Genomic DNA, 21,232 nt, shown 5'->3' with positions numbered 1-21,232 from the left:
GTTGTCATGTTTAGTTTTTGTGTTTTAAGATTTCTCCAGGATCTGTTGTATCCTTTTGTGTGTTTACTCTACTGTACCACATTTCTCTCCTTCAACTTTCCTATTAAAATCAACTGGCTAATTGATATAGCAGTTGCTATATTTTCTTTTCTTTCTTCCAATAATACAGTAATGTCTGTCTGTGTCTGTCTGTCTGTCTGTCTGTCTGTCGGTTGGTCTGTCTGTCTGCGACCATGTCTTACCGGTGCTGTCTCGTCCGGTGTGGTCTCGTGGTCGGAGCAGTGCGCTGGGCTCCTGGTACTCTCCCTCTCCGTCGCAGCGCTCCCTGTCCCTGTCGTCAGGGAAGGTGTGTATGCGCTGGTAGCGGCTGGAGTAGCTGTGTGTGTTGTTGATCACCACGTTGTCTGAGGGGACGGACAGATGGACACGCAACTCCTCACTGGACAGACTGCCCTGGGCCTGGAGAGGACAGGGAGAGGGTTAGCAAAACACACACACAAGTAAGCCAGCGGATACATACGTGACACACACACACACACACACACACACACACACAGTCACACATATACACGCTACTGGACAGACTAAATTGATCCTGAAAGGCCAACACGTACATTAAGTAAGAATGTAAAGGTACATGAGACAGATAGTGGTAGCCATTTTGAAAGTCATGCTGAAAGTCTTTCCTCCTTCACCTTGCCCAGTATCTTCTTCCAGTATTGCCTCCACAGAATGCCAGCGATCACAGCCAATAGCAGCAGAATGATGCCCACCAGGCAGCCAATTAGGATGGCTGTGTTACTGCTGTCGTCCTTGGCGACAGGAAGGCCCGCCCTCGGGGTCACAGCATCGAAGTCGGCCCCTGAGAAGAACAGAAACGTAATGAAGTGTGTGTGTGTCTTTGTGTGAGTGTGTTTGTGTGAGTGTGTGTGTGTGCGTATGCGACAGTATATGTGGTATGTGAGAGAGTGAGTATTTCATCAGTAAATATGTAAGTGTTTATGTGCTTTATATGAGTAGCGTGTGAGGGTGTGTGTGCTGTAGGTGTGCCTGGGTGACTTTAGAACTACCCCTGTGTGCCTCCCTGTCCAGTGTGTGTCTATGTGTGTTTCCTGACCCAGTGTTAATGTGCTTTGCATTCTGTGTATTAGCACTGTCTGCATAGTCAGAGTGGGAGCTGCTGAGAACGCATCTGTCTGTCACACCCAAATATTTTCATCAAGCTCACTGACTGTCTGGTGTGTGTGTTCATGTTTTGTGTGTGTGTGGGAGGTCTGTGAAAGCCTCAGGGCTGGTCTGGGGACAGAATGTTTTAGCTGTGTTTCTGTTCCAGATTACCTTGCATGAGAGCAGCAGCTCTGATTATAAAGGAAATAGAATGCGCACACACACGCACAGTTTATGAGTTCAGCTCAAACATGCAAAACAGTGTTGTAAAGTGAGACCTCTCTCTCTCTCTCTCTCTCTCTCTCTCTCTCTCTCTCTCTCTCTCTCTCTCTCTCTCTCTCTCTCTCTCTCTCTCTCCTCTCTCTCTCTCTCTCTCTCTCTCTCTCTCTCTCTCTCTCTCTCTCTCTCTCTCTCTCCTCTCTCTCTCTCTCTCTCTCTCTCTCTCTCTCTCTCTCTCTCTCTCTCTCTCTCTCTCTCTCTCTCTCTCTCTCTCTCTCTCTCTCTCTCTCTCTCTCTCTCTCTCTCTCTCTCTCTCTCACTCTCTCTCTCGGCATGCACACATACTCAAACAAACACATCCAAAGCCACCTAACCACAGCCGTTAAGACAGACAAAGCACTATACACCACAGTCTCTAAAAAGGCCTGTTATTGTCTGGTTCCATGATCTGATGTTCCTTAGTTCCACAGTGGTTCCGTTGGTTCCGTCAACATGCAGTTAGGGAGATCACAGGAAGGAAACAGTGGTGTTGCTGTATGTGAATATGATGAGGTACCACAAAGCAACATGCTGTGTTAGTGTGTTTCACTCTTTGGCCCAGAGTCAAAAAATGAACTCCACCTCCCTCCATCCTACCCTCCTGCCCTCTATCCATCCATCCCTCCATCCCTCTATCCCTCCATCCCTCCATCCGTCTATCCCTCCTGCCCCCTATCCATCCATCCCTCCATCCCTCTATCCATCCATCCCTCCATCCCTCCATCCCTCTATCCATCCATCCCTCCTGCCCTCTATCCCTCTATCCCTCCTGCCCTCCATCCCTCTATCCCTCCTGCCCTCTATCCCTCCATCCCTCTATCCCTCCATCCCTCCATCCCTCCTGCCCTCCATCCCTCTATCCCTCCATCCCTCCTGCCCTCTATCCCTCCTGCCCTCTATCCCTCCATCCCTCCATCCCTCCATCCCTCTATCCCTCTATCCCTCCTGCCCTCCATCCCTCTATCCCTCCATCCCTCTATCCCTCCATCCCTCTATCCCTCCTACCCTCTATCCCTCCATCCCTCCATCCCTCTATCCCTCCATCCCTCCTGCCCTCTATCCCTCCTGCCCTCCATCCCTCTATCCCTCCATCCCTCCTGCCCTCTATCCCTCCATCCCTCCATCCCTCCATCCCTCTATCCCTCCTGCCCTCTATCCCTCCATCCCTCCCTTCCTTGCTCACTCTTTCCTTTCCTTCTGAACCCCCTCATGGTGTCAGGACAGCTCTAAGCTGTCTTAAACAGACCCGTTATCAGGGGAAATGGCAATATAAGGAAGTAGCTCCTTTCCCTCTTTCCATCCCCCTGTCTCTCTCTGTCTCACCTGACAGTGTGCTGTTACCCGTGCTGTCCATCATGGAGTTGGTGGTGGGGGGTTCTGGAGGAACGGGGGATGGAAGGAGTGATCAGACAGAGGAGAAGAGAGAGGAGGAGAAGAGAGAGAGTTCCTCTCAAGGTACTGAAAAGCATGAGAGCATGTTGACATGTAGCATATGAGATGTCCACCTCCACGTGGACAATAAAGATGTCTTATTCTGCAGACGACCATGTTGCCAGAGAAAGCTGCAGTGTAGACGGCTGTTGTGTGAGGTTGGACTGAGGCCAGGGGCTTTAACACAGCATGATGGGTAGAGGAGGAGGCTGCTCACACATGGCTCTTTTCTACAGTGATATCCAGCACCTGTCCAAAGCCATTGGATGGTGTGGATACTTCTTATACCTGTTTTTGGCACTGCTTTAAACAACTTAGAACACTGCATGCCCACACTCATCACAAATGGTGGGGTGAGGGGCAAGATGGAAAGGGAGAAGGAGAGGAGAGAGGAGAGGAGAGAGGGGAATGGAATAGGAATGGAGGAGGGGTGAAAATGGGCAAGAAGGTGGGAAGGGAGGGGAAAGGGTGAGGGATGAGAAGAGAATGGGATGAGACGGACGGGGGGTGAGACGGACAGGGGGGTGAGACGGACAGGGGGGTGAGACGGACAGGGGGATGAGACGGACAGGGGGAAGAGACGAACAGGGGGGTGAGACGGACAGGGGGGTGAGACGGACGGGGGGGTGAGATGGACAGGGGGGTGAGACGGACAGGGGGATGAGACGGACAGGGGGGTGAGACGGACAGGGGGATGAGATGGACAGGGGGATGAGAAGGACAGGGGGGTGAGACGGACAGGGGGATGAGATGGACAGGGGGATGAGAAGGACAGGGGGGTGAGACGGACAGGGGGATGAGATTGACAGGAGGATGAGAAGGACAGGGGGATGAGATTGACAGGAGGATGAGAAGGACAGGGGGTGAGACGGACGGGGGGGTGAGACGGACAGGGGGGTGAGACGGACAGGGGGGTGAGACGGACAGGGGGGTGAGACGGACAGGGGGATGAGACGGACAGGAGGATGAGACGGACGGGGGGGTGAGACGGACAGGGGGGTGAGACGGACGGACGGGTGAGACGGACGGACGGGTGAGACGGACAGGGGGGTGAGACGGACAGGGGGGTGAGACGGACAGGGGGTTGAGACGGACGGGGGGGTGAGACGGACGGGGGGTGAGACGGACGGGGGGGTGAGACGGACAGGGGGGTGAGACGGACAGGGGGATGAGACGGACAGGAGGATGAAAGGGAGAGGGGGATGAGACGGACAGGGGGATGAGACGGACAGGGGGATGAAAGGGAGAGGGGGATGAGACGGACAGGGGGATGAGACGGACAGGGGGATGAAAGGGAGAGGGGGATGAGACGGACAGGGGGATGAGACGGACAGGAGGATGAGACGGACAGGGGGATGAAAGGGAGAGGGGGATGAGACGGACAGGGGGATGAGACGGACAGGGGGATGAAAGGGAGAGGGGGATGAGACGGACAGGGGGATGAGACGGACAGGGGGATGAAAGGGAGAGGGGGATGAGACGGACAGGAGGATGAAAGGGAGAGGAGGATGAAAGGGACAGGGGGGTGAGACGGACAGGGGGGTGAAAGGGAGAGGTACAAGTGATGAAGGAGAGGTGACTCACCAGAGGGAACACTAGTGAAGTTGGAGGAGTTGTGGTTGAGGGCGGGGCTGACGGAGGAGGTGAAAACAGGAGGAAGAGGAGGAAGAGCAGAGCCTGTGTCCATGGGGTCGACACCCTCCCCATAAGGCTCTGAGAGAGAGAGAGAGAGAGAGAGAGAGAGAGAGAGAGAGAGAGAGAGAGAGAGAGACGGATAAACAAGTATAGTATTAAACAGTGTATAACGCATACATACAGTAGACTGCATATATCATCTAAATACAGCCCATAGAATAGGATGATCAACTTCCTAAGACAATCAGAGATAACCATGAATCCCACAGAGTAGAAGGGGAGAGAGAGACTGAGAATCAGAGAGAAAAGGAGAGATAATGTTACAATTACAGAGATAATGAGAAAAGGAGAGAGAATAAAAAAGGAGTGAGATGAGAATGGAAGGCACTGAAAGAGAGCAATACACTGAACGTACCGGAGTAGAAGGAGATCTCAGAGATGAGCATCCATCGGTCTGCAAAGGCAAACTGGCAGCGTAAGATCTGGGCGGGGCGACCCCCCAGGGGCAGGGAGATGGGGCGTGAGGAGGGGTCCTTCAGGTCCTCCAGGGGTACAGCCAGGGAGAGGGGGGGCGAGGACCAGGGGAGTAACAGGCCAGGTTTAAACTGACACTCTACCTTACTGAAGACCCTCACACCCTGGGTGTGGCGGTTATTACTGTGGACCTGGATGGGGGAGAGGGGAGAGGGAGGGGAGGAAGAGAGATGGGTAGGGAGAGGGGGAGGAGGGGGAGGAAGAGAGAGGGAGAGGGGAGGAGGAAGAGAAAAAATAGTTAATAAGATAATGAACATATTTATAACAATGAGAAGGGCTTATCAAGAAAAACTTCCAAAAGGACTAATTCGAGGTAAAACGGAGTTGGAGCACTCAACCAAAAATGTATTTATTTTTGCTCACTTTAATCCATTGTACAGGATGCGAACAGGTGACTGATGTTTCAACGTCAAGCTGACGTCTTCCTCAGAGTGACCTGACCATTGCACTTAGCTCCTATTTATAGCCTAGTGATCCATTGAGACGCAACAATATAAAACAATTATAATTATAATATATTTCAAGGTAAATGGCAAATTACAGCACAAAATAATACTAATAATAAGATAAATAATGTATCTCATTAGTCAATAGGCCATGTCAAAATATACATAAGTGTTATTTGGGTGTCTGTGAATCCGGAGACACAGAGACCCAAAAAATCAAGGCAACAACATTATAGAAACGAGGACAGTGAAAAATCATCTAGCCACATAGGATCCACAGTGTCTAAGCAGTACTGCCAGAATGCCTCTCTTTGTTTTAGTTTATGTATGATGTCACCTCATCTTGGTGAAATGTGGACCTGTTCTATGGCTACAAAGCGCAGGGAGGAAGGTGAGCCGTGGTTGGCTTCGATGCAGTGGCGTGCAATAGCATAGTCCGTGTTTTTATTATGCTCCAACTTATTTTTACCTCAAATAAGTTATTTTGGAAGTTTTTCTTGGTAAGCCCTTCTCATGATTGTTGTCATTGTTGTTGAGCACCCCTCCTTTCCTTTGTTTGCTGAAGCGCGACGGCCCACCTGATCTTGTTTTTAAAAAATTGTAACACTAAAAGCCTGCGGTTATAATGCATCGTTAGCCTTGTCATGACCATGTACTACCTCCTTATAATAGGAACATCACATTGCACAGAGGTACTACAGTGAGGGAAAAAAGTATTTGATCCCCTGCTGATTTTGTACGTTTGCCCACTGACAAAGAAATGATCAGTCTATAATTTTAATGGTAGGTTTATTTGAACAGTGAGAGACAGAATAACAACAAAATCCAGAAAAACGCATGTCAAAAATGTTATAAATTGATTTGCATTTTAATGAGCGAAATAAGTATGACCCCTCTGCAAAACATAACATAGTACTTGGTGGCAAAACCCTTGTTGGCAATCTCAGAGGTCAGACGTTTCTTGTAGTTGGCCACCAGGTTTGCACACATCTCAGGAGGGATTTTGTCCCACTCCTCTTTGCAGATCTTCTCCAAGTCATTAAGGTTTCGAGGCTGACGTTTGGCAACTCGAACCTTCAGCTCCCTCCACAGATTTTCTATGGGATAGGCCACTCCAGGAACTTAATGTGCTTCTTCTTGAGCCACTCCTTTATTGCCTTGGCCGTGTGTTTTGGGTCATTGTCATGCTGGAATACCCATCCACGACCCATTTTCAATGCTCTGGCTGAGGGAAGGAGGTTCTCACCCAAGACTTGACTGTACATGGCCCCGTCCATCGTCCCTTTGATGCGGTGAAGTTGTCCTGTCCCCTTAGCAGAAAAACACCCCCAAAGCATAATGTTTCCACCTCCATGTTTGACGGTGGGGATGGTGTTCTTGGGGTTATAGGCAGCATTCCTCCTACTCCAAACACGGCGATTTGAGTTGATGCCAAAGAGCTCCATTTTGGTCTCATCTGACCACAACACTTTCACCCAGTTCTCCTCTGAATCATTCAGATGTTCATTTGGCAAACTTCAGACGGGCATGTATATGTGCTTTCTTGAGCAGGGGGACCTTGCGGGCGCTGCAGGATTTCAGTCCTTCACGGCGTAGTGTGTTACCAATTGTTTTCTTGGTGACTATGGTCCCAGCTGCCTTGAGATCATTGACAAGATCCTCCCGTGTAGTTCTGGGCTGATTCCTCACCGTTCTCATGATCATTGCAACTCCACGAGGTGAGATCTTGCATGGAGCCCCAGGCCGAGGGAGATTGACAGTTATTTTGTGTTTCTTCCATTTGCGAATAATCGCACCAACTGTTGTCACCAAGCTGCTTGGAGATGGTCTTGTAGCCCATTCCAGCCTTGTGTAGGTCTACAATATTGTCCCTGACATCTTTGGAGAGCTCTTTGGTCTTGGCCATGGTGGAGAGTTTGGAATCTGATTGATTGATTGCTTCTGTGGACAGGTGTCTTTTATACAGGTAACAAGCTGAGATTAGGAGCACTCCCTTTAAGAGTGTGCTCCTAATCTCAGCTCTTTACCTGTATAAAAGACAACTGGGAGCCAGAAATCTTTCTGATTGAGAGGGGGTCAAATACTTATTTCCATAATTAAAATGCAAATCAATTTATAACATTTTTGACATGCATTTTTCTGGATTTTGTTGTTGTTATTCTGTCTCTCACTGTTCAAATAAACCTGGCATTAAAATTATAGACTGATCGTTTCTTTGTCAGTGGGCAAACGTACAAAATCAACAGGGGATCAAATACTTTTTTCCCTCACTGTAGGTGGAAAATAACAAAATTCTGCATAAATAAATGGTCAATGTGATAACTAATCTTTACCATTCATTGTGGTTGAACCCTGAAGATGTTTTGAGGCTGAACTATATTTTTTAATTGGAGGGGGAGAGGGGGGCATTCAATTAAAACATGAAATTAAAAACAGGATTTAAATCCTGTTGACTCTTGATTGTTTTGGCAACATTGTTGTGAGCCTGCTATAAATGCTAATGAGTGAAAGTGGAAAGTGATGAGTGACAAAGTATGAGAGGGAAGAGAAGAGAGAACAACAACAAGAAGATAAAGGAAAGAGAAGAGGGGTGAGGTGAGGTGCAGATAAGAGGGGGAAAAGAAGAGATTGATTGATTTGAGAAAATACATTTTACAGCCCACCAGAGGGACAATGCGTCTATAGACTATCACTGCTACATAGTGAGGAGAGAGAGAGAAAGAGAGAGAGAGAGAGGGAGGGGGATAGGGAGGGGTGGGGGGAGAGGTCAAACTGTAGATCTAGAAAATAGGAGATCTAGAGGGAGATGGAGGGAGAGTGAGAGGGGGGCCAAGAAGAGAGAGAGAGTGAGAGAGAGGGGGGGGGGGGGGGGCAGGAAGAGAGGGAGAGAGAGAGAGAAAGAGGGGGACAGGAAGAGAGGGAGAGAGAGGGAATAGAGATAAATAGAAAAGATAGAGGGTGAGGTAGATAGGAGTCCTACGGGGAAAATAATAGCCAGGAAGAGAGGGGGAATACAGAGAGGAAAAGAAGGGTAAGAGGGAGAGCGATAGGGCATCTGGGGTAAAGAAAGGGTGAGGGAGATAGGGCTCTAGAAGGGGGAAATGTTCCCTCTACTGGGGAAGGAAGGGCTGGTATAAAGACTCCACTGACAGGGTAGTCATTAACCTGACACTTGCTGTAGGGCCAACCTCTCTAACTGAAACCACATGTGGACCTGTGTAATACAAACACACACACACCCCTAACACACACACACACACCTAACACACACACACCCCTAACACACACACACATATGCCCTCATGCACACTCCTGGAACACTGAGGTTAACATGTAACTGATTGTAATCTGGAGGGAGCCTAATAAGTCAACAAAGCAAAGCCTGCTGGGTAATCTGACCTGCACAAGCCTGGCTAGAAAACAGAAATAACAAGAACATAATGTATAATGTATCTTAAGTCTTACTGTTGCATTCTTCTAGCACGTTTCAGCTCACTTACATGAATGCACTTATTTCTGAGTTGGATGAGAGCATCCTACTAACTGACTGAAATGTAAATGAAAGAACATGGAACAAGGAACATATGACAAGTAGGTCAGAGGAGAACAGACCCTTTCAGGCTATCATTGTATCATGTAGTAACCAAAAAAGTGTTAAACAAATCAAAATATATTTTATATTTGAGATTCTTCAAATAGCCACCCTTTTCCTTGATGACAGCTTTGCACACTCTTGGCATTCTCTCAATCAGCTTCACCTGGAATGCTTTCCAACAGTCTTGAAGAAGTTCCCACATTTGTTGAGCACTTGTTTGCTGCTTTTCCTTCATTCTGCCGTCCGACTCATCCCAAACCATCTCAATTGGGTTGAGGTCGGGGGATTGTGGAGGCCAGGTCATCTGATGCAGCACTCCATCACTCTCCTTCTTGGTCAAATAGCCCTTACACAGCCTGGAGGTGTGTTGGGTCATTGTCCTGTTGAAAAACAAATGATAGTCCCACTAAGCCCAAACCAGATGGGATGGCGTATCGCTGCAGAATGCTGTGGTAGCCATGCTGGTTAAGTGTGCCTTGAATTCAAAATAAATCACAGACAATGTCACCAGCCAAGCACCCCCACACCATAACAACTCCTCCTCCATGCTTCACGATGGGAACTACACATGCAGAGATCATCCGTTCACCCACACCGCGTCTCACAAAGACACAGCGGTTGGAACCAAAAATCTCCAATTTGGACTCTAGACCAAAGGACAAATTTCCACCGGTCTAATGTCCATTGCTCGTGTTTCTTGGCCCAAGCATGTCTCTTCTTCTTATTGGTTGTCACGATCGTTGAGAGATGGGTCAGACCAAGGTGCAGCGTGGTATGCGAACATGTTTATTAAACTGGATAAACACTGACAAAACAACAAAAGGCAACGAACCGTGACGTCGGAAGGCTATACACAAACAAGCCAAACTCACAGAAACACAAACAAGATCCCACAACCCAGGCAGGCAAACTGGCTGCCTAAGTATGATCCCCAATCAGAGACAACGAGCGACAGCTGCCTCTGATTGGGAATCACACCCGGCCAAACATAGAACTACAAAACATAGATTTTCACACCCTGACCAAACTACCTAGAGAATAACAGTCTCTCCAGGTCAGGGCGTGACAGTACCCCCCCCGCCCAAAGGTGCGTACTCCGGCCGCACCAACCTGACTCATTAGGGGAGGGTCCGGGTGGGCATTCAGCCTCGGAGGCGGATCCGGCTCCGGGCGTGACGACCTCTCCCTCTCTGCCTCCCCGTTGCGCCCCTGGTTTGGTCTGGAACTCGGCGCAACGTTTCCCCTCTCCTTCCTCCAACGATGCACCAAGCCCTGTCTGGACCCTGGTGTCCTTTAGTAGTGGTTTCTTTGCAGCAATTCGACCATGAAGGCCTGATTCACACAATCCCCTCTGAACAGTTGATGTTGTGTCTGTGTCTTGAACTCTGTGGAGCATTTATTTGGGCTGTAATTTCTGAGGTTGGTAACTATAATGAACTTATCCTCTGCAGCAGAGGTAACTCTGGGTCTTCCATTCCTGTGGCGGTCCTCATGAGAGTGTCACGACTTCCTCCGAAGCTGCATCCTCTCCTTGTTTGGGCAGGCTTCGGGGGTCGTCGTCACCCGAGTCTAATGGGCAGGTGGAACGGGTGAATCAGGATGTGGGTAGGTTCCTGCGGTCCTACTGCCAGGACCGGCCGGGGGAGTGGTCGGTGTTCTTGCCATGGGCCGAATATGTACAGAACTCCCTCCGCCACTCCTCCACTAACCTAACGCCATTTCAATGTGTTTTAGGTTATCAGCCGGTTCTGGCACCATGGCATCAGAGCCAGACCGAGGCTCCTGTGGTGGATGACTGGTTTCGGCGCACGGAGGAGACGTGGAACGCTGCTCACGTCCACCTCCAACGCGCCGTGCGTCGCCACAAGGCCAACGCTGACCGCCACCGCAGTGAGACCCCGGTCTTTGTACCCGGTGATCATGTCTGGCTCTCGACACGGAATCTGCCCCTCTGCCTGCACTGCCAGAAGCTGAGCCCGCGGTTTTTGGGGCCGTTCAAAGTCCTGAGGAGAATAAACAAGGTTACCTATAGGTTACTACTCCCTCCAGATTACCGTATTAACCCCTCGTTCCATGTGTCTCTCCTCAGGCTGGTGGTGGCTGGTCCGCTCCAGGAGTCTGAGGTGCGGGAGGTCCCTCCGCCCCCTCTGTACATCGAGGGGGCCCTGGCGTACTCCGTCCGTTCCATCCTGGATTCGAGGCGTCGGGTGGGGGGCCTTCAGTACCCCGTGGATTGGGAGGGGTACGGTCCGGAGGAGCGGTGCTGGGTTCCGGTGAGGGATATCCTCGATCCCTCCCTGTTGCAGGGTTTTCCACTATCGCCATCCGGCTCACCCTGCTCTGCGTCCTCCTGGCCGTCCCCGACGCCGGTGTCGGCGCATTGTTGGAGCTGCATGTCATGGGAGTGGGGTACTGTCACGACTTCCTCCGAAGTTGCCTCCTCTCCTATTTCGGGCAGGCTTCGGCGGTCGTCGTCACCGGCCTTCTAGCCACTGCCGCTCCTCATCTCATCATTCCATTTGTTTTGTCTTATTTATTACACACACCTGGTTCATATCCCCTCATCAGTACCTGTATAAGTGTTCCCTCTGCCCCCTTGTCTTTGTGTGTGATTGTTTATTGTGGAGGATAGCGAAGCTCGGTGGAGGTCTGTGTATTTTGTATCGCTGGGATATTTTCCCGTGTGCCTTGTATTTTCCAGTGCGCCTGTTTTGCGCACTGGAGTGTTTTTGACGCATTACTGCGTAACTCTGTATTTGCGGAATAAAGCCTGTTATTCTGTGATTCACCCTCCTGCGCCTGACTCCTTCAACATCACCTCATCACAGAGAGCCAGTTTCATCATAGCGCTTGATGTTTTTTTTGCAAATGCGCTTGAAGAAACGTTCAAAGTTCTTGAAATGTTCCATATTGACTGACCTTCATGTCTTAAAATAATGATGGACTGTCGTTTCTCTTTGGTTATTTCAGCTGTTCTTGCCATAATATGGACTTGGTCTTTTACCAAATAGGGTTATCTTCTGTATACCCCCCCATACCTTGTCACAACACAACTGATTGTCTCAAACGCATTAACATGGAAAGAAATTCCACAAATTAACTTTTAAGAAGGCACACCTGTTAATTGAAATGCATTCCAGGTGACTACCTCATGAAGCTGATTGAGAGAATGCCAAGTGTGCAAAGCTGTCATCAAGGCAAAGGGTGGCTATTTGAAGAATCTCAAATATAAAATATATTTTGATTTGTTTAACACTTTTTTGGTTACTACATTCCATATGTGTTATTTCATAGTTTTGATGTCTTCACTATTATTCTACAATGTAGAAAATAGTAAAAATAAAGAAAAACGCTTGAATGAGTAGGTGTTCGAAAACTTCTGACCGGTAGTGTACAATGTAAAAAATTGTATATATATATTTTTCAACTTGAATGAGTAGGTGTGTCCAAACTTCTGACTGGTAGTGTATATATATATATATATATATATATATATATATATATATATATATATATATATAAGTATTTGCCTCCTTTCTGATTTTCTCTATTTTCGCATATTATTGATACTGAATGTTATCAGATCTTCAACCAAAACATAATATTAGATAAAGGGAACCTGAGTTTACAAATAACAAAAAAAAGTATACTTATTTAATTAACAAAGTTATGCAGCACCCAATTCCCCTGTGTGAAAAAGTAATTGCCCCCTTACACTCAATAACTGGTTGTGCCACCTTTAACTGCAATGACTTCAACCAAATGCTTCCTGTAGTTGTTGATCAGTCTCTCACATCGCTGTGGAGGAATTTTGGCCCACTCTTGCATTCAGAACTGCTTTAACTCAGCGACAATTGTGGGTTTTCCAGCATGAACTGCTCATTTCAAGTCCTGCCACAACATCTCAATTGGGATTAGGTCTGGACTTTGATTAGGCCATTCCAAAGCTTCCAATGTGATGCTTTTCTAACCATTTTAATGTAAACTTGATTGTGTATTTTGGATCATTGTCTTGCTGCATGACCCCAGCTGCACTTCAGCTTCAACTCACAGACGGATGACCTGACATTCTGCTGTAGAATTCTCTGATACAGAGCAGAATTCATGGTTTGTTCTATTAAGGCAAGTCGTCCAGGTCCTGAGGCAACAAAGCATCGACAAACCATCACACTACCACCATAACGCTTGACCGTTGGTATGAGGTTCTTACTGCGGAATGCAGTCTTTGGTTTTCACACCAGACATAATGGGACCCATCTCGTCCAAAAAGTTGACTCAAGTTTGCCAAAAAGCACCTGGATCATCATCAAGACTCTTGGAAGAATGTTATATGAACAATGAGAGAGAGAGAGAGAGGAGAGAGAGAGAGAGAGAGTGAGAGAGAGAGAGGAGTGAGAGTGAGAGTGAGAGTGAGAGAGAGAGAGAGAGAGAGAGAGAGAGAGAGAGATGAGAGAGAGAGAGAGAGAGAGAGAGAGAGAGAGAGAGAGAGAGAGGAGAGAGAAGAGAGAGAGAGAGAGAGACGAGAGAGAGCGATAGGTAACGGAACACGTTCCTCTCCTGGGAGTGCGTCCTAGAACCATGTTTAGAGAACACTATCTCCCTTTAGGGAACACATACTTGTCAGGTTCATGTTCCTGCAGTTATGTATGTGAACTGTGTGCTATTCCCTTTCAGGTGTATGTTTGCTGAGATCAAGACCAGGGAACGCATTGAAAAAAAGGCCGGAAAAACAGGATTATCACAGGAAAAAACATCAGGAATATATCAGGAACAGGATTGAGGAAAGACTATAGGAGAAGGTATTGAAATGATCTATATAGAAAAACAAAAATCACAGGAAAACATGTAAGGAAAAGAAAGCTTTAGGAAAGCGATAGAAAGTTTCAGATAGCCTTAGGTGCGGCATTCCGAGAGGATCGGGAAAACTCAGGGAAAGTTCAAGAATTCCCATCGTTAACGGCATAGCATAGGGGAACTAATGAGAAACACTGAAAAGTTAAAAAACAGATTACTCATCGTTTGTAGACTGGAAAGTCAAACTGGTCAATAACGTTTCTTCACTCATCTCTTTTATTCTTTTTTACCTCCTTAATTTTATTGTTTTAAAGTGTATTGCGATTTTAAATACACTGTCATTAAAACATTTTTGATTTCATAATATGTGTTTTTTTATAGTGGACAAATCTCCAATCCCAGCCCTAACCAACATTCCAGACTGACTCCATTCCAGAAGAGAAAACAACAGGACATTAAACATCACAACATTTTATCATAAAGAAACCATCAAACCAAAACCACACATACAATGGCACCCAGAGACCAGACTACAGACAAACAATGATAAACGACAGGAAAATGAAAAGCTAATTGGATGGTGGGACTGAGAGGGCAATTTAAGAGAAATGTGCTAGTCAGACGATGATTAAGAGATATTAAGTGATGGTACAACAGTATGTAATTATATGTTGTGAAATATTGGTCAACATTATTGTGCTATGGATCATTTGAAGGTTTTATAGAGATGTATTGGACTGTGTGAGCTAGGGATTTTTTTGGGGGGGACTTTTAGACTTAAACAAAGACAGACAGAGACACACGTAGACATAAGGGGCACACACTCACACACACACACACACACACATCCTCCCTCCCCTCACACACACACGTCCTCTTACCTGCATGGTGTGGAAGCTGCGTGTCTTTTCGAAGTGGAACTCGATGTCAACGCTGCCCTGCCCCAGAGCCTCTCTGCTCCAGCCCAGGTAGTCATACCCCGGCCACACCCTCAGCTCCTTGGTCTCTGTGAAGTCATCCCCTCCTAACACACCGTCAACCAGCTGGCCCAGGCCTCCAAACTGAACCCTTATACACATACATACAGTACACACACACATTATTACACAGTTATACATACTGTATACTGTACACATGCCAAGGCATACACAGTCATACATTGTAAATGTGACACGCAGAAACATGCACACACCCACATGCAGACATACACACAAGTGAACGCACACGCACGCACACACACACACACACACACACACACACACCCCTATGTCTCAGCTTTCTCACACACACATCTGCTGTATATAGGTCTGGGTTGCGTCAAAACCGTTAACTCACCCGCTACAAAAACAGTTCTGCCCCATTAAAAAGGCATATGTGAATATAACCTCCCTACTCCCCCCCCCCCATCCCTGGACAATACAGTCCGGAAACAGGACAACAAGTACAACTCCCTTAGCAAATAAAGTCTGATTCCAGATCATGTCATTCTTATTTGATTAGGTGGACAGAGAAAATAAACATTGGGTAGAGGAGTTGTTTCGTGTGTGTGTGTATGACAGACTAAAGTCATTTGGCTGACTGCGGCTCACTGAGGCCCTGTTCACTACTAACAGATGGGATAAAAGTTGGCAAAAGTATTCATCCCCCTTGGCGTTTTTCCTATTTTGTTGCATTACAACCTGTAATTTAAATTGATTTTTATTTGGATTCATGTAATGGACATACACAAAATAGTCAAAATTGATGAAGTGAAATGAAAAAGATAACTTGTTTCAAAAAATTCTAAAAAATAAATAACGGAAAACTGGTGCGTGCATACAATGGGGAGAACAAGTATTTGATACACTGCCGATTTTGCAGGTTTTCCTACTTACAAAGCATGTAGAGGTCTGTAATTTTTCAACTGTGAGAGACGGAATCTAAAACAAAAATCCAGAAAATCACATTGTATGATTTTTAAGTAATTCATTTGCATTCTATTGCATGACATAAGTATTTGATACATCAGAAAAGCAGAACTTAATATTTGGTACAGAAACCTTTGTTTGCAATTACAGAGATCATACGTTTCCTGTAGGTCTTGACCAGGTTTGCACACACTGCAGCAGGGATTTTGGCCCACTCCTCCATACAGACCTTTTCCAGATCCTTCAGGTTTCGGGGCTGTCGCTGGGCAATACGGACTTTCAGCTCCCTCCAAAGATTTTCTATTGGGTTCAGGTCTGGAGACTGGTTAGGCTACTCCAGGACCTTGAGATGCTTCTTACAGAGCCACTCCTTAGTTGCCCTGGCTGTGTGTTTCGGGTCGTTGTCATGCTGGAAGACCCAGCCACGACCCATCTTCAATGCTCTTACTGAGGGAAGGAGGTTGTTGGCCAAGATCTCGCGATACATGGCCCCATCCATCCTCCCCTCAATACGGTGCAGTCGTCCTGTCCCCTTTGCAGAAAAGCATCCCCAAAGAATGATGTTTCCACCTCCATGCTTCACGGTTGGGATGGTGTTCTTGGGGTTGTACTCATCCTTCTTCTTCCTCCAAACACGGCGAGTGGAGTTTAGACCAAAAAGCTATATTTTTGTCTCATCAGACCACATGACCTTCTCCCATTCCTCCTCTGGATCATCCAGATGGTCATTGGCAAACTTCAGACAGCCTGGACATGCGCTGGCTTGAGCAGGGGGACCTTGCGTGCGCTGCAGGATTTTAATCCATGACGGCGTAGTGTGTTACTAATGGTTTTCTTTGAGACTGTGGTCCCAGCTCTCTTCAGGTCATTAACCAGGTCCTGCCGTGTAGTTCAGGGCTGATCCCTCACCTTCCTCATGATCATTGATGCCCCACGAGGTGAGATCTTGCATGGAGCCCCAGACCGAGGGTGATTGACCGTCATCTTGAACTTCTTCCATTTTCTAATAATTGCGCCAACAGTTGTTGCCTTCTCACCAAGCTGCTTGCCTATTGTCCTGTAGCCCATCCCAGCCTTGTGCAGGTCTACAGTTTTATCCCTGATGTCCTTACACAGCTCTCTGGTCTTGGCCATTGTGGAGAGGTTGGAGTCTGTTTGATTGAGTGTGTGGACAGGTGTCTTTTATACAGGTAACGAGTTCAAACAGGTGCAGTTAATACAGGTAATTAGTGGAGAAAAGGAGGGCTTCTTAAAGAAAAACTAACAGGTCTGTGAGAGCCGGAATTCTTACTGGTTGGTAGGTGATCAAATACTTATGTCATGCAATAAAATGCAAAGTAATTACTTAAAAATCATACAATGTGATTTTCTGGATTTTTGTTTTACATTCCGTCTCTCACAGTTGAAGTGTACCTATGATCAAAATTACAGACCTCTACATGCTTTGTAAGTAGGAAAACCTGCAAAATGTGTGTCAAATACTTGTTCTTCCCACTGTATGTATTCACCCCCTTTGCTATGAAACCCCTAAATAAGTCACATAATTAGTTAAATAAAGTCCACCTGTGTGCAATCTAAGTGTCACAAGATCTGTCACATGATCTCAGTATATTTACACCTGTTCTGAAAGGCCCCAGAGTCTGCAACACCAGTAAGCAAGGGGCACCACCAAGCAAGCGGCACCATGAAGACCAAGGAGCTCTCCAAACAGGTCAGGGACAAAGTTGTGAAGAAGTACAGATCAGGGTTGGGTTATAAAAAAATATAAAAAACTTTGACCATCCCACGAAGCACCATTAAATCCATTATAAAAAATTGAATTAATATGGCACCACAACAAACCTGCCAAGAGAGGGCCGCCCACCAAAACTCACGGACCAGGCAAGGAGGGCATTAATCAGAGAGGCAACAAAGAGACCAAAGATAACTCTGAAGGAGCTGCAAAGCTCCACAGCGGAGATTGGAGTATCTGTCCATAGGACCACTTTAAGCTGTACACTCCACAGAGCTGGGCTTTACGGAAGAGTGGCCAGAAAAAAATAAGCAAACACGTTTGGTGTTCGCCAAAAGCCATGTGGGAGACTCAAACATATGGAAGAAGGTACTCTGGTCAGATAAGACTAACATTTTGCTTTTTGGCCATCAAGGAAAACGCTATGTCTGGCGCAAACCCAACACCTCTCATCACCCCGAGAACACCATCCCCACAGTTAAGCATGGTGGTGGCAGCATCATGCTGTGGGGATGTTTTTCATTGGCAGGGACTGGGAAACTCATCAGAATTGAAGGAATGATGGATGGCGCTAAATACAGGGAAATTCTTGAGGGAAACATGTTTCAGTCTTCCAGAGATTTGAGACTGGGATGGAGGTTTGCCCTCCAGTAGGACAATGACCCTAAGCATACTGCTAAAGCAACACTCTAGTGGTTTAAGGGGAAACATTTAAATGTCTTGGAATGGCCTAGTCAAAGCCCAGACCTCAATCCAATTGAGAATATGTGGTATGACTTAAAGATTGCTGTACACCAGTGGAACCCATCCAACTTGAAGGAGCTGGAGCAGTTTTGCCTTGAAGAATGGGCAAAAATCCCAAACAAAATCCATTTTAATTCCAGGTTGTAAGGCAACAAAATAGGAAAAATGCCAAGGGGGGTGAATACTTTCGCAAGCCACTGTAGGTTGACTGAGAACACATTCTCTTTTACAGTGACAACCTGGGGAAAAGTTGCATTTGTGTGGGACCCAACTAAAGCCAACAGAGGATGAACCAGACCAGTCTCAAGTAGCCAGCCAATACCCACAGAGCTGAGAGAGAGAGATGCTTACCCTGCCTCTATGCTGCCATCGTAGGTGGAATCGTTGAGGTACACAGGTGAGCCTGACAGGTGCATCACATGACCCACTGGAGCTGTGTACACCAACAGGCCATCTGAGAGAGAGACAGAGAGAGAGAGAGAGAGAGAGAGAGAGAGAGAGAGAGAGAGAGAGACAGAAATAAAGAAAGAGAGAGAGAGAGGGAGAGAGAGAGGGGGGAGTTGAGGTATATAGAGAGAGACTACATTAATAATATACACTTTAATAAGATACAATATACATCATCTTTACCATCGCCTGTTCACCTACACACATTGGTTAAGCCTGTGTTCAGGAGATGGAGAAACACACAGACAGCAGAAATCTCTCCAGACCAGACCAGCTCTATAGAACATTAGTCAGTGAAACATTAGACTCTCTCTCCCCCCAGCCAGCCTGTATGGCTAATCAGCATGTTCTCCTAGCACAGGCCTGACGTCACTCACTGTAACTAGCCCCTGTACCTTCAGTGCTCACATCCATAATAAACACAGCTTTTACAGAGGGAGGGAGTGTGTGCGTGTGTGTTTTTGTGTGTGTGTGAGTGTGGGTGCGTGTCTGTACATGTGCATCAGTGTGTGTGGGGGACATGGGCTCAGTCCCATTGGGGTCTTGCACAATAAACCAACCACATAGCATACCCGTTCCCCCGCCACAATGTAAAATGAGATGATTGAACAGGAATGTGTGCTGAGAAATCTCTGCATGCCATTTCTGTGGAATCTGCATGTTCTAGTGTTAGTGGTTACAGAGACAGAGACAGTACCCTCTCTAATAGACTATAATGATTCCAGGAAGATAGTCAATCTATCCCCAGAGAGAGACACACAGAGGTTGTGTCTTAAATGACACCCTATTCCCTATATAGTGCACTACTTTTGACCAGAGCCCTGTTCAGGGAATAGCTAGTGCCATTTGGGATGCATACAGATGCAATGATCCCAGGCATTAAGGCTCAGCACTAGACTGGATTTACAGCCAGTCAGCCAGCCATTGTGTGAAGGGAGGAGGAGAGAGAGGAGACGTGAGCCACCCATTAATACAGCGTTATTCACTGGTGCTCTGTGAGCATGGAACACACCATCTATCATCCTCTGTGCTGTAGTGTCTCTTATCTGTGGTAAAACTGGATCGTTTCATCTCAGGCCAAACCAGACAGTAGATTAACGGTCATGGTGAGTGAACCCTATTACCATATCTGCAGAAATATGTGCTTGCTTGATGGCAGCATCATGGTGGTGGCAGCATCATGCTGTTGGGATGTTTTTCATCGGCAGGGACTGGGAAACTAGTCAGAATTGAAGGAATGATGGATGGCGCTAAATACAGGGAAATTCGTGAGGGAAACATGTTTCAGTCTTCCAGAGATTTGAGACTGGGACGGAGGTTCACCTTCCAGCAGGACAATGACCCTAAGTATACTGCTAAATCAACACTCGAGGGAAACATTTAAATGTCTTGGAATGGCCTAGTCAAAGCCCAGACCTCAATCCAATTGAGAATCTGTGGTATGACTTAAAGATTGCTGTACACCAGCGGGACCCATCCCACTTGAAGGACCTGGAGCAATTTTGCCTTGAAGAATGGGCAAAAATCCCAGTGGCAAGATGTGCCAAGCTTATAGAGACATACCCCAAGAGACTTGCAGCTGTAATTGCTGCAAAAGGTGGCTCTACAAAGTATTGACTTTGGGTGGGGGGGGGGGGTGAATAGTTATGCACGTTCAAGGTTTCTGTTTTTTTGTCTTATTTCTTGTTTGTTTCACAATAAAAAATATTTTGCATCTTCAAAGTGGAAGGCATGTTGTGTAAATCAAATGATACAAACCCCCCAAAAATATATTTTAATTCCAGGTTGTAAGGCAACAAAATAGGAAAAATGCCAAGGGGGGTGAATACATTCGCAAGCCACTGTACAACCCTTTTTGGTTTATCCAGAACCTTTTTTTCTAAGAGTGTATTAATTAATCTGCGCTAAACCCACACCCACACCCACACACAACCCCTCCACACACGCTTCCCAACTATCAAACAGACAGACACACAGACAGTAAAGTAATTCAAGGTAATGTTCTCGTGGACCATCCCACTAGGTGTCTGAGAAGCTACAGTGTGATGTCATATGATCCTCCAAGGTCTTCTTGTGAATGTCTCTGTCTGTCTGTCTGTTTCTAGAGTTCAGAACACCCTCCCCCCCCCGTGGGTCCACCTAAGGACAAGGACATAGTCTTCCACACATCCATTTATGCATCCTCACTCCCTCTCATTATTGTTTCTCTTTCACGCACACGAACACACGCTCGGACGCACACACACACCCACCACACACACAGTGTGACTCACCGTTCCACAGACAGCCATAGAGCTCCACTCGTAGACAGACGCTCATGACCCGGTCTGCCAGGGGGTAGAAGCGGACATAGCGGGCAACAATGGGTGGACCCAGGTCCTTCAGAACCACATCATAGGTGTTCTCATTCCCAGACACCACCTGGGGAGGTGAGGGGGGGGGGGGGGAGAGACAGTCAAGAGTAGTATGAAGACCCACTGAATAACCATGAATAGCATAATTCAGCATTTAGATGTGAAAAAGTAACACGGACATGATGGAA

At 46.9% G+C, this 21,232-nt stretch overlaps 1 protein-coding gene across 1 annotated transcript in view; it reads right to left on the bottom strand.

Moving 5' to 3' along the window:
- The window catches only part of ddr1 (discoidin domain receptor tyrosine kinase 1), a 61,714-nt gene that overhangs the window by 14,644 nt on the left and 25,838 nt on the right, over positions 1 to 21,232 (bottom strand). Inside the window, exons 6-13 of the mRNA XM_084174662.1 lie at positions 20,964 to 21,111; positions 18,595 to 18,697; positions 14,742 to 14,928; positions 4,907 to 5,156; positions 4,441 to 4,569; positions 2,749 to 2,802; positions 696 to 862; positions 243 to 459 (exon numbers count right to left, since the gene is read on the bottom strand). Coding sequence (XP_084030788.1) covers positions 243 to 459; positions 696 to 862; positions 2,749 to 2,802; positions 4,441 to 4,569; positions 4,907 to 5,156; positions 14,742 to 14,928; positions 18,595 to 18,697; positions 20,964 to 21,111 — 1,255 coding nt within the window. The remainder of the gene's footprint in view (positions 1 to 242; positions 460 to 695; positions 863 to 2,748; positions 2,803 to 4,440; positions 4,570 to 4,906; positions 5,157 to 14,741; positions 14,929 to 18,594; positions 18,698 to 20,963; positions 21,112 to 21,232) is intronic.

This window comes from Coregonus lavaretus, assembly GCF_964263955.1.
Source record: "Coregonus lavaretus genome assembly, chromosome: 13".
Classification (NCBI taxonomy): Eukaryota; Metazoa; Chordata; class Actinopteri; order Salmoniformes; family Salmonidae; genus Coregonus; species Coregonus lavaretus.
The sequence above is the reverse complement of the archived record's forward strand: the minus strand, read 5'-3'. Positions and strand labels throughout refer to the sequence as shown.